Source organism: Leptinotarsa decemlineata, unplaced genomic scaffold (genome assembly GCF_025532065.1).
Source record: "Leptinotarsa decemlineata unplaced genomic scaffold, Ldec_3_MD MMD2_tig00026282_RagTag_RagTag, whole genome shotgun sequence".
NCBI classification, from domain to species: Eukaryota; Metazoa; Arthropoda; class Insecta; order Coleoptera; family Chrysomelidae; genus Leptinotarsa; species Leptinotarsa decemlineata.
Window position 1 is genome coordinate 22,454,722 of NW_027412668.1, and position 13,859 is coordinate 22,468,580.

At 36.6% G+C, this 13,859-nt stretch overlaps 1 protein-coding gene across 1 annotated transcript; it reads right to left on the reverse strand.

Moving 5' to 3' along the window:
* Positions 1-10,863: 10,863 nt before the first annotated feature.
* On the reverse strand, positions 10,864-13,066 carry LOC141484742 (uncharacterized). Its single transcript, XM_074180068.1, has 2 exons — positions 11,869-13,066; positions 10,864-11,805 (listed from the first exon to the last, which is right to left on the reverse strand). The coding sequence occupies exons 1-2, from the start codon at positions 12,018-12,020 to the stop codon at positions 11,067-11,069; spliced, it is 891 nt and encodes a 296-aa protein (XP_074036169.1). The 5' UTR covers positions 12,021-13,066; the 3' UTR covers positions 10,864-11,066.
* Positions 13,067-13,859: the final 793 nt, after the last annotated feature.

Here is a 13,859-nt window from a genome sequence, read left to right on the forward strand (position 1 = left end):
GTTACAAATAAAAAAAAGATCATAAAAACAGTATATGATAGAGTGAAAAAAAGTGTCAATATCTGCTAAGAACTGAACCATCCAATGCATTGTATGTTAAAACTGTATCATGCAAAATTAATGCATATACTTTAGTGTTGTCTGGAAACTTGGTCTTCCTCGTCTCAAACTCAATCTTTATATCAATAGTTGATGATTTTGTTGCATTCGGTTGATGGGAACAATCGATGACGAATAGTGGATTCTCTCTAAATTGCCCAATGTCCATCAGAGGTTCACTCATATCTTTATCATAATAACTTCGCTGGAAACTCTCAAAAGCATAATAAGCAGGAGCATCAAGTTTTTTATCGAAATTCAAATTCCAACGCTCATATGGATAAACTTCAGAATTCAAGTATACTCGAATACTATTGATATCAGCAGTTGTGAATTTTGTAATATCCTGTGTTCTATCTTCAGATGTGGTAGTACTTTGGAATGCGATGATGACAAAACGAGGAGTTTCCAATGCATTAGTTGTTTTGATGGCCCATATGTCTGAAGAAGTCCCACGTAATGATGGTAGTTCATAGAGGTCCCACATACGATACGCCAACTTGATTTTGGCATTCAGACCGCTTTTGTTTATTCTACTCAAAAGTTTGAGCTTGTGTTTATCATCTGGTACAATATGTCTTATTTTCCATTCGATTTTATTTATTTCCAAATCAGCATCAACCTCACCTATATACGAGTTTTTGAATGATCGAGCGATAATCAAAATCAATTCCTGTTTGGCATTCAAGATACTTTTGTTGTAATCTTCAGCAAAACCCATCAAATATTTCAGTGGTAGTTTTCCACTAAAAACATGACTGTTTGTATCCAAGATATCTTGCTTCAATTGTGAAAGTCCCCAACCAGATGTCAATAATGTGTTAGCATGAGATTGTCCAAATGATATCATGGTTTTCATTGTAGATGTTATCCCAGGTTTTCTAACAACAGCCACTTGTTCACCACCCATTTCATAACGAATTTCGTCAAAGAGAAATGCAATTGCATTATTCGAGAGATAGCATGTTTTCGCTACATCTTTGGGGTGAATTTACCTTCTATGTAAATGAAGCTGTCGGCAATATCTAGTATAACATCTTGATTATTGATTGCAATTCTGATTTCATCCGAATTCCTGAATAGCGGTGATCCATAGGGCTTATATGTGTGCTCATGTAAACTTATGAGAGAATGATCGAGCACTGGTTCATTGAATATATTCAACTTTTCACTGTTTGTTTCGAGCACCATTGTTATTTTCTCACTTTCAATCCAATTGATTTCAAAAATTTAAGATCACTCACAGACAGAGCGTTATGTGCTAACTGTTTAGCATACACTTGTGGAATGAGCTTCTTTTTATGCACACTTTTCTTTTTATGCACACCTTTCTTTTTGATAGTGCAACTCGTTCGGGATTGTTCAATGCGATTTTGTCTATTGTAAATGAAACCCATAACAACAGTTATTCGATTTTCTTCAATTCCAAAATAATGAAAATCTCTTCTTCACTTCCAAAATCGATAAGGTTATTTTTTTCATCCAAAATACGCACTGTAATGTTGTGAATCAATTGACGACCTTCTGGACTGACAGGCATATATATAATACTGTGTGGTTCTTTAGTAAGATTGTAGCCAGGTTCAACATCAATATCGAATGAGAAAAGAATGTGAGATTCTTCACCATTTATATATGAACCAGATATTATATTGCAATCTAAGCGGATAAGTCTCACAGTTGTAATGTTTATTGGTAATGATGATTCATGTATCTGATTTGGTGGAAATATTCCATGAGCGAACCCCATCATTTCTGCTATAGAATTTGGATGTGTTAAATCAATTTCATATTTGGATCGCATTTCACATTTGAATGTATTATTATTGGCGTGTAGATAGAAAATATCATCTGCAACGACATAATTTGGTTTTTTATCATGAAACAATCTGAACATGATATGTTTCTGTATGACGGCATTGATCTCTTCTATTTCGTAAGCACCACATGGAATTTCAATTGTCAACTTTTGGGGTATCGATGAGTTGTCATTACTGATTCTAAAACTAACTAAGTTATTAGCTTCAGTTATATTATTGATTGTATTGCATCCATAGAATCCCAAAAGTCCTAATCCATAACGACTGTTCCTATCCAATTCAATTGGTGGGAAAAAATCCGCACTCAAGACACTTGTCCCGACAGCTTGTAGCTCGAACTTTCGTGACATGACTGATGAATATTTTGAAACACATTTCAATTTATTATTGTACACAGCAACAGCACATTTGAGATAATTTACACTTTTTGGAAGGTGTTGTATTGTAATAAGTATCATTTTTATTGAAACCAATATTCACATCCTCTATAAACACCACGAAAATGTGGAATTTTCATTTTTTGTGCATAATAACTGAGATCGAGATCAGTAAGAGGCCTCTGAGGTAGGGGTTCAATCAGTTTTTTGTTTTGTTTGTGGCTTTGTATGGTTTTAAATATAGTCCTAAACCTTTACGGTATGGTTTGAGATATATTCCACTTCCGCGTTTGCCTAATGCTACAGCCTCCATGGTTTTATTGTGACGATTGGCTTCCATTAAAGCCGCTCTGCTGGCTTTTGCCGAATTTACGGCCTTGGCAATACCAGCAGCGGCTCCCGCCAAACTTCCTAGTGCGGATAGTCCAGCAAAAATTGGTATCAATGGTAAAAGTCCACCGATCTTGGGAACAGGAATTATGCGTGGTGTGCGGATTTTCTTCTTTCCACCGGCAGCTTTAAGGTATTTACGTGCCGCCTGCAATGCCACAGTGATAGCTTTTTTGCTATTATTCGTCACAAATTGATTCCCACCAGCTTTCTTCAATACATTTCGCACTTTATGGACTATCCCAGCACCAAATGCAACTTTTTTAATATTATTTTTCTTCGATTGTTTCCTCTTACATTTTTTCTTATTGGTACTACAACCCATGCCCATATGTCTTTTCGCTTTCATAATGTTGGTGACAAGTAATGCAGCTGCTCTTTCACCAATACTCGCGTCCTTTGATTTAACCCTATCCCAAGCGCTGTATTCAAGTTCTTTGTCGGCTAAATGTCTTGCTGCAAGATTAGATGGATGCTTAGAATATTGAATATCGTGTTTTTTGCATTCAATATCTAATTTATTGATTCCAGGATCGTTACGAGCTAAACGTTGTTTCAATTTTGTACCCGGTCCACAGTATTGATATCCTCCGGGTAGATGTAATTCGAAAGGAAGTTTGTTTATTAAATCATTAACAAAACCACAACCTCTTTTAATTTTACGATCACTTTCAATACGTCCGTATCGTTTGATGGTACACATTGAAATGAATAAGCTAATAACATTTATATAGTCTCCAACCACGGCACGATGCGCATTGTAAAACAGAAAGAAAAGTTTGCTGTAGATAATCTAGATGAGAAATTTGGGTGTGGATTGAATGGACAAAGAGTATTCAGACATGGTCCACTACTTCCATCATCAGTTCGAGGACTCATTATAGGACCTTCAAATTGTGGAAAGACGAATGCAATGATATCACTATTAACACATCCACAAGGATTGAGATTTAGAAATGTGTATCTCTATTCGAAATCACTCAATCAACCTAAATATCAGTACTTGCGAAGTGTTTTGGAACCTATAAAAGGATTAGGTTTTTATACATTCAGCAATAATGCAGAAATAGTGGAACCCTCCGACGCTAAGCCTAATTCTGTTTTCATTTTCGATGATGTGATATGTGAAAAGCAAGATATTATTAGATCATATTTCTGTATGGGACGTCATAAGGATGTTGATTGTTTTTATCTAGCACAGACATATTCACGGGTACCCAAACAGTTAGTGCGTGACAATACCAATTTCATTATAATGTTCAAACAAGATGAGACGAATTTACATCACATTTATTCAGATCATGTTTCACCCGATGTAACATTCAAACAATTCCAATTGATGTGTGTTAAATGCTGGGAGGATCAATATGGATTTCTAGTAATTGATAAGGATAGAAAAATAGATGAAGGTAGATATCGCAAAGGATTCGATAGTTTTATATACCCATGATCTTGTTTTTGAAACTTATTCGATCACTGAATATTGTAGAGGTCACTTCATCAACGAATTGAGCTATAATTTAAAAAGGGCATTATGAATACAAAAAACGATTCTGAACATAAAAACAATGAAATGAATTTGAAACGTCAACTAGTAGAGACAACAGAAGCTGTCAGACAGAAATTCAACTCTATCAAGAATGATAATATTGAAAATCGTTCGACACTTGAAAGATTGTATGAGCCCATAATGAAACCATTGAATGTTTTATCATCAAACGCTACTTCTAAATCAGCAGTGTTATCACCAAATCGTGGATCTGTTCAATCTACTTCAAATTATCCCATGAGTACTCCAATAGGAAGAAAACAATCTTTTGATGGTGTATCATCTGCGAATAGTGACACGAGCACACTTCAAGATGATATGAGAACAACTCTATTCGAAACACCATCATCGTCCCACATCGATTCCTCGCATCCTGACATCTCACCTGTTATGAATGAAAGTGGTGAAGATGTTTTGATGAAACATTTGAATAATGTAAAATCTAGAAATCCAGCATATGATGGAACATTTGGCGTACGTATGGATCCAATTACACAAAAGCTGAAAATGGGAAGTCTAGTGGTACATTTCAAAGATGGAAACATTTCATTTTGGGATGCTAATAAAGTGAAAAAATATGAATGCGCAGGTAGTCCAGAATTATATGATATGATTTTTTTGAAGAATCCACAAGATGTTGATAATGAAGAAACTCGTCAAGTATATTCCAAAATATTGAAAATAACGAATGCTCCATATAAACAATATCATCTGAAGAATGGTTTTAAAAATACAAATTCTAAAAAATTTCGTGAAGTTATCAAACCACTATTAGACTCACGACAATATCCAATAAGAAGTAGAAGTAAAATTGGTGGAGCACTCAAACGAGTGAAAATGGAGAAAACATATAATTCTAAACCTGCGAATTATGTGTACTGGAATTCACCGAAAGAGTTAGTTGCTCGCCTACGACTATTGGTAGCTTCAAAGTCAGCTGGACATACCGGACATGATAATGAAATAATTTCAATAATTGAAGAATTACGTGAAGAAGGTATAATATATTAATATATATCCACAAGTAATGATCACTGTCACATCATCATTCAATGCAGTAACATTATCACTTTTTTTCTCTTTAATCATATTGAAATAGAATGACTAATGAAGTAAGTGATATCAAACGACAAGTTGTTAATGAATTACATAGACCTGCAAGACGTAATTTTCGTAGAAGAATAACTACCATCAAAGGTTTTGCAGATCTATGGCAAATAGATCTAGCTGAACTACAACCTTATGCAAAAAGTAATGAAGGATACAGATATATACTTGTAGTAATTGATTGTTACTCAAAATATCTATGGACTGTGCCAGTTAAAGATAAAACAGGTAGTATAATAACTAATGCAATGAAATATGTACTGAAGAAAGCCAAATTTTCCCCTAAACATATACAAAGTGATCAAGGGAGAGAATTTTTTAATAGAAGCTTCTCATCTCTCATGCGAGAATATAATATCAATCATTATTCAACATTCAGCACAAAGAAGGCAGCTATAGCAGAAAGAGTGATTCGTACAATAAAGGCATGGCTCTACAAGGAATTTTCGATGAGAGGTCACCACAAATGGCTTGATATTCTTCCAATTATAACTAGTAGATATAATAATAAAGTTCATCGTACAATAGGTATGGCACCCATCAATGTTGATTCAACAACAAAATTGAAATTCAAGGGTATCAATGGAATTGGAGGAAGACAAAGTAAACCCAAATTCCAATTGAATGATATTGTACGTATAAGTAAATATAAAAATATTTTTGAAAAGTCTTACACTGCGAATTTTACCACGGAGCTATTCAAGATTGTTAAAATTAATAAAACCATCCCAACGACTTATAATCTTGAAGATATGAATGAACAGCCGATTAGAGGATGTTTTTACGAAGAAGAGTTATTACGAACCGAGAATCCTGACGTATATCTGATTGAGAAGGTGTTGAAGAGAAGAAAAAATAAAGTATATGTAAAGTGGTTAGGTCTTCCTAGCGAACAAAATTCTTGGATTGATGAATCAAATATGGTTTAAATGTATCTAATAGTGACTTTTATGAATAAAGTAATATTAAAGTTCATTATTGTTTTCATTTCAATTATAAGTATGTGAATTGAAAAATATTGCAGCGGTAAACATTGCCCCAGCCATTCGCAATGTTCTGTGTATACCAAACCAAATTAATTGTATACTCCATTCCCGCTTATATTTTTCAACTCACGATATTGAAAACACATTATCATTCCCAAAACTAATCGCCGTCACTTTGAAATGCAGTATCCAACTCTTTTTGCCAATTATCTCTCACTGATAATGCCGTCTCATAAAGCTTAGTCGACTCCTCAAGCTCAGCCTGAGCTTGCATTCTCGAACGTTGATGGAATTGCTTATCTTTACCAATTTTTGAACGGAGTTCATCAGCATCTTTAGACATTCTAGCCAATTCAACCTTCGCTAATGCAATCTTGGCATCTAATGCTTCAAGAGTTTTATTATCTGCATTAATAGCTCGCTCACTCTTTTCAAGTTCAGCAATAGTCATCTGTGCCTTTACAAGACGGCATTTTGCTTTCCTTTTCATTTCCCCAAACCGATGGAGGGGACTGAAAGAAGATAGCGGTTCAGCTTTCAAATCACTCTTCATTTCTTTAGGAGTACCTTTTGGCTTCCTCTTCGATCTGTCACTTTTCGTTGCGGGTTTTTTCTGTCGCACAACACTTTTGGATTCTTTCTTTTCTTTAAAGTCAGTGACAATCGATGAAGATGCCTTAGTAACCTTCCTCTTGATTGTTCTAGATTTCTTATCAACACCAAGAGGAAGGGTAGATGAAGAGTGTTTGAGTGATGATAATTGCGAAACGATCGGATTTTCAATAATAATTTGCTCATTTGGTTCTGGCACATCTGCAAAGTTAACGAAGTCGTTAATATCAAAATCATTTATCGAATCTTGACTCGATAAATGTAATACTGGAATATTTTCAAAATCAGTCTGATCGATATCAACAAGTGGTGAACCATCTTCAGCAATCAATAGCGGCATAGAGCTCATGATTATTAAGGTCTGGGGAATGATATGTGATAGCAATAGAATGTGGATAGGAAAGGTGATGATGTTACTGAGACCTCACCATTTATAGAAGAAAATAAACTAGCGCATGCGCTCTTTCATCAACTGGCACATGCGCTCTCTCACTAAACTATTCACGCATGTAACAATCTTTGTCATTTAAGAGGAAAACTTTGTGTTGCATGCATGTATTTTTAAATGTTAGAAAATAATACAAATAAATTCAATATATATATATATATATATATATATATATATATATATATATATATATTTATTAATAATAGAGGACAATAACGATAATAAAAAATATAAAATGAAAAATGTTAATATGTCTCTGTGGATGTGGAACGTTCTTTGACTCTATTCCTCAATAGTTGTTGCTCGTGCGTCAAACACCAACATTGAAAAAAATGGATTCTCCTATTGGGGTAGAGTTGACCAATCTTCTCACACAGATCCCAAGTACTTCTACATGCATTGCATACATGATTCCAACAATTCATGGAATAAGTATCACAACGCAAACAACGTTGCAGTGGAGCTGGAACGGCAGCACAGGTACCACAAATATTTCTACAGATACCTATATTGTTAAATATTATAGGTTCGGAACACTTCAGACACTTTAACTGTTGTTGACGATAATCCGATTTTGTTCGCTTCGGTGGATGAGAAGAAGGCGATAGTTGAATCCGCAACACGCAATCACTACACATACCAGTACATGGATTGATTGAATCCTCAGGTCTACTTATTTGACAAAAGTAGCACACAATAGCCCCTGCAATCATCATTGGGTAGACACACACTTTTGGTTTTTCATTCCACTCTTTTGGAAACGGCATTTTACTAATTCGATTAGAAATATTAAGAGATGACTTACAGAAACTCTGAATGCTCTCTCCTATACCTACGATCTCTATTTATACAAATCAACATCATGTGAAAGTATAGTGGGATAACTTCTCTTCCACCCTAAACGAGTCAAGTGGGAGTCGCATCACTACCTATATAAGTCGACTTGCAAACCTAGAGTTCATTCATTCACTCTGCAACTGTGAGAAAACGTTAAGATGAATACTCAAAAAATAGTTGCTGCATTAAACAGAATATCTGCTATTGATACAAATAATTGGATAGAAGAGACAGATGATGAGGATGTCAACATTCCGCTAGAGGAAGTGATACTTGAAGAAGGTGTTGGAGTTGAAGAAGGTGTTGGAGTCGATGAAGTGGAGATTGACCTTGAAGTCAACGAAGTTGAAATTGAGGCTGAGAGCGATGAAGATGAAGACATGGTCGTTGAGCTAGTCGTAGATGGTGAAGGTGAAGATGAAGGGGTTGTAGCAGACTCATCTGAAGGTGATAGCGCTTTGAGAATCGGTCACCGAATGCTCAACATCACCGATACCTTAGAAGATCCTGCCGATTTATATTGCGTGATGAATGCGCATGTGCAGATCGAAACGATTGATGGCAGCATAAAAAAGTTATGTTGGTGCTGTTTCCGATTTTATTCAATAAGGAACAATAACGGTGGCTGGTATCAACACGTTAATATCCACGATACGGTCTCTATGATGGAGATGGGTCAATATTGGTGTGAGGCATGTGAAAGACCGCTTACGAATTTCACGAGAGTATCAGCTTGCGTAATATGCAATAATGTGAAACCTGTGGCAGAATAACCCTGGACCTATTGGTCAAAAAAAAACAACAGCCCTTTTCAGGGCTACATTATTCACACAAACAGTAGTTAGTTGTATTAGTATTCATAGATTATATGACAAATGAATACTTTGACTAATAAAAAGTGTAAGTTGGAAATTTGTTAGTCTTTGAATATCTATACATTATATGACAAATAAACTACTACTTTGACTGAAAAGTCGATATTTGGAATTTGATAGTCATTGAATATCTATGCATATGATGAGTACTACTTTAAATGAAAGTTGAAGTTGGCATTTTGTCAATCATTGTATGCATATAATGATGAATACTTATACATACATACATTTTGTTTGAGACTATAATGTTAACAATGGTATGAACCTGTTTCTGTTTGAAAGTATAATGATAGCTCTGAAAAGAGCTATTTTTTTTATTGTTTCAGTCTTCAATTGTAGCCCTGAAAAGGGCTGTTTTTTTTATTAATCCATGCAATGGTATGGACTAACGCTCCTCATCATCATCAGAAACAATGATGATTGTATCATCATCTGTATCTGATGATATACTGATGATGTCATCCTCATAATCATCTGAATCAGACGATATACTAATGGCATCATCATTAGCATAATTATCTAGCTCGTTATCCTCTAGATCGTCTAACTCATTGACATCCATCTCTAACTCTGCCTCTACTTCCTCTTGCATACCTTCTTCCATACGTGCCGGGAAATCATCAGGTAGATCATAGATACGTTGCAGCATTTGTGCAAAATTTGTACTGAAATGATCGAACGTTGAATCAATTCCATGTACCTGGATGGGGCCTGTACTCGTCATAGAATACTCTGGTACACTCATCGGTTCGGTGGTGGAATCAGCACTCGACATTGTGGAAGAATGATATAGAACTGGGATTGATGCTTTATTTATATTGGAAAAAAAAAGGAGGGGGTGAAGTGTAAATGTAGAACAATTCAGTGTTTGAAATTCGAAAGCAATAAAAATGACAATTTTCTTGAAATTCTAAGTGATTATTATTATGAGAAACTCTGAGTGATTATTATAAAAAAAACTAATAAGGGAGAGGGAAAAAGACACTGCCCCAACCTCGCAGTGCCTCGTGTACACCAACCAAAAAGCGTGTACTCCGTGGAAGGAAAGGAAAGGAATAGAAAGGATGGGAGAAACGAGGAAACGATTACATATCATCGTCTGAATTCAGGACTTCATCAATCAGGATAGGAGATGGTGGAGGACTATCATCGGACTCATTGTCAGCGTCACCGTCATCATCGTCATCGCTGTCGTCGTCGTCTGTGTTTCCGGACTGTGTATCCCATTCGTAATCATTCCGCCAATCATAGGGATCTGGATAATCCCCATCAGACAGGTCCGCTTGATCGGTTCCAGTAACGTGAAGCACTTGTATCCGATCATCATAAATTATGTTATCATAATTCATCGAGTGAGGTGCCGTCGTGGAGGTAACGAAACCTTCATGGATAGAAGCCCAGTAAGAATGTTGATGCGCTGGGTCACTGTACGGCTCAGTAGTTGAATCAGGTTCCATGTTGAAGGTGGCTGATCAACTGAATATTCCAACAGATAATTCCTACTTTTATACTTTTGAAAGGGAGTGGGGGAGGAGTGGGGAGGAGAGGGGATTAAGTGGGAATGAATTTCAAAAATGACATGAGCTATATTCCATGAAAGAGAAAATTGAAAATACTATATGAATTATATGAAATATACTTATTGATTTCATTATGAAACATATTTTCTTCCCAAGAGATTATTTACAATAGATTAGAGAACACAAAAATTGGTGTGAGGTATTTGCATAGAAGAACTTGTAATTGAAATAAAAAAAGGAAATAATAATAAGACGAAGTGAAGAAAAATGCTCCAACCATCGCATTGTTCAATGTGTACCAAACCAAAACAATGTACACCCTTAATTTCACTTCTTTTTTTTTTATTTTATTTTTATTTCCTAAAATTACAAACATAAACTTAAAACTATCTTAATTAAATATTCCTAACTAACCTAAAACTAATCTTACTACACTTACACTTAATCTATGGGAAAGTTTTTATAAAAGTCACTAACTTTTTATAAGTCTCTATCGAAGAGGTATCTGCTTCACACTTTTTCTCCAGAGATGCATACTTCCGATCTAGTTCGGCCAGTTCTTTTTCTACTTCCCTCCGTCGGTTAACAATTTCAGCCATTTCGCGCTTCCTTTTAACCAACGCGGCCTCACTAGATCGAGAAGCATGTTCTGCTTCCTTACATCTCTGTAGAAAACTGTACAACATTTCACTAACCTCTCCGATAGGCTGTCGCACTTGTGGCACTAACACTTCAGGATTCGTCACCGGTGTTGCCAGCATCGGCGAAAGCGGCACCACCGACGGAGTGAATACGATGGGAGCCTCCTCCGATGGGGACAATACAACTGGTGGCTCCTCCGGAGAAGGCGCCCTAGGTTGTTCCACTACTGCTGCGGGTGGTGTGGAGGGCCTTAAGCTGTTTGGAGCGGTCGACCAACTACCTGCATAAGGATTAGTCCTATTGCAAGTAGCTCGGTACTTAGAAATAGGACCAACCTTCGCTGCAGGTCGTTGGCAAACCTTTTTCACAGGCCTGACTTCCTCCTCCTCCTCGAATAAGTCAGGGCTAGCCGATCTGCACCTAACTCGCGAACGTGAAGTGGTTGCCTGGTCACCCGGCACCGCTCCCGAAGATGCGGTGTCAGCGGACACCGGCAGAATAGACGCCACAGCATTATTCACCTCCTGTGTATTGGTTGCCATTCTGAAAAAGAAGAAATAATACAAAGTTAGTTGATATAAAAAATAACATTCTTAATTTACTTACTCAAATATCAAGTTGGTCGTTGGAAGGTACTGCCTTGTTGTGGAGTGGACTGCTCTCGATGAGATGACTTCTCGAACTGAATGTTGTGGAGTGCTCTCCGGAGGGTATCGACTTCGATGCGTGAGTGGTGGGAAAATGGTGGGAGCGCACATGCGCGTTGAGGGTAGGGGTGTACATGCGCAAATGTTGGGAGTCGGGGGGGGCGGGGCTTCGGGGAGGGGCGGGGCGGGGCTTCGGAAAGGGGGCGGGGCTTCGAGAAGGGGCAAAAAACGCGCCCCGGATGCAAGTGGTGGATGTTGAACGCCCCAGGCCGCGAAGCGGCCTGCTGAGCGATCGCTTCACGATCGTGAAGCGATCGCGAAGCGATCGCTTCGCGATCGCCTATTAACCTAACGTAAGTATGCAGCTAACCTAACGTAACTGTTAACCTAACCTAACGAGGGAATACTAACCTAACACCTAACCTAACGTAACTATGCAGCTAACCTAACGTAACTATTAACCTAACCTAACGAGGGAATACATTCACCATGTTGGTTCCATTAATACATCATCAGTTGGTTTTGGTTTTGGTTGTATTATTCTATGATTTGGATTAATGTTCAGTCCTGGATATCCCAGTCCACCTGATGATGATGGCCTGACTTTATAGTTTCTCTCCAAAACTTCTTTATGGTTTTTCTCCAATACTTCAACTCTCTGTTCCAGTACATCATACTTTTTCATTGTAGTCCCTGTTATGTTTGACATAGCATCAAATTTTTTATTTGTAGACGCTGTTATGTCAGACATTTTTATGTCTACATCACTTGTAAGTTTGTCAAATTTACGAGTGAAAGTTATCCGAGCCTCTGCAATTTTATCGTCAAATGCTTGCAGGGCGTCCCGAGCAATATTGCCTATTGTGGATTGTATTGCAGCTTGTAGGGCTAGAGGTATAACCTCCTTTGTTCCGTTAATTTCCCCCTCAAGATATGATACAGTTACACAATCACTCTTGTCAATTGGTTCGCTTATATTTTTCAATATTTTTCTTTGCATGTCATAATGACCATCTTTTGTTAATTTAAAACCAATCCCGGGAGGACCTCGAATGACATTACCACCCAATTTTCTTTTTCTACCAAACTTATCGATTGTTTTAGACATTGTGCACTCTACGATGATTCTTTTCAAACTGATATTTCTTTCATTTACATTATGCTATATACTTTACAGTAATTGGTTGGGAAAATAGAAATGAAACAAATAATATTTTTATCATTTTTTATTCATCTAAGTAACTTGGTAAAAGTGATACATATACAATACATAATACAATAATCACAAATAATCACAAATAAGAATGTTCCGGTTTGAAGGAATAAGCAATAATACTTCGAATTATAATTCAATTATTCATCTCTACAGTCAACAAATTGATTAGTTGGTCTAAGGCGCTCTCTTGAGAAAAAGAATGAACGATTTCAGACACCCAACGAATGTTATCATTAGGATCATTTCGATAAAATTCTATATCGCTATGACCCCATGGAAGAGTTCGAGTGGTATTCGGAATGATGAATCTCTTGTCGTCATGATACGATAAAGCGACTTTATTTTTCAATTCAGTGTAAATATCATGCAATACGCTTCTGAACGAGTTCATCTTCCTGAATATCATACCTCCCTCTTCAATGATTTTTTCATAGTCTTCACATGTCAATTCATTCTTTATAACAGATCGTTTCACACCTTTGGCCTTCTTCAGTTCACCATCAACAGATTTCACGTAATACGCTTTAGCACCTGTACCGTAAAAGCTGATTATTGGATCATTTGGGAATTCATCTTTGAAATTACCCAGAACTGACTTTGTCACTGGAATATTGAATTGGTTTCCTATTTTATAATTAGATGTATCGAACTTATTTATATTATTTTTGATAAATTCATAGAAATTGTCTGTATTTACTTTGAGAATAAGGGAGTCGGTATCAGTGTAGAGTAAG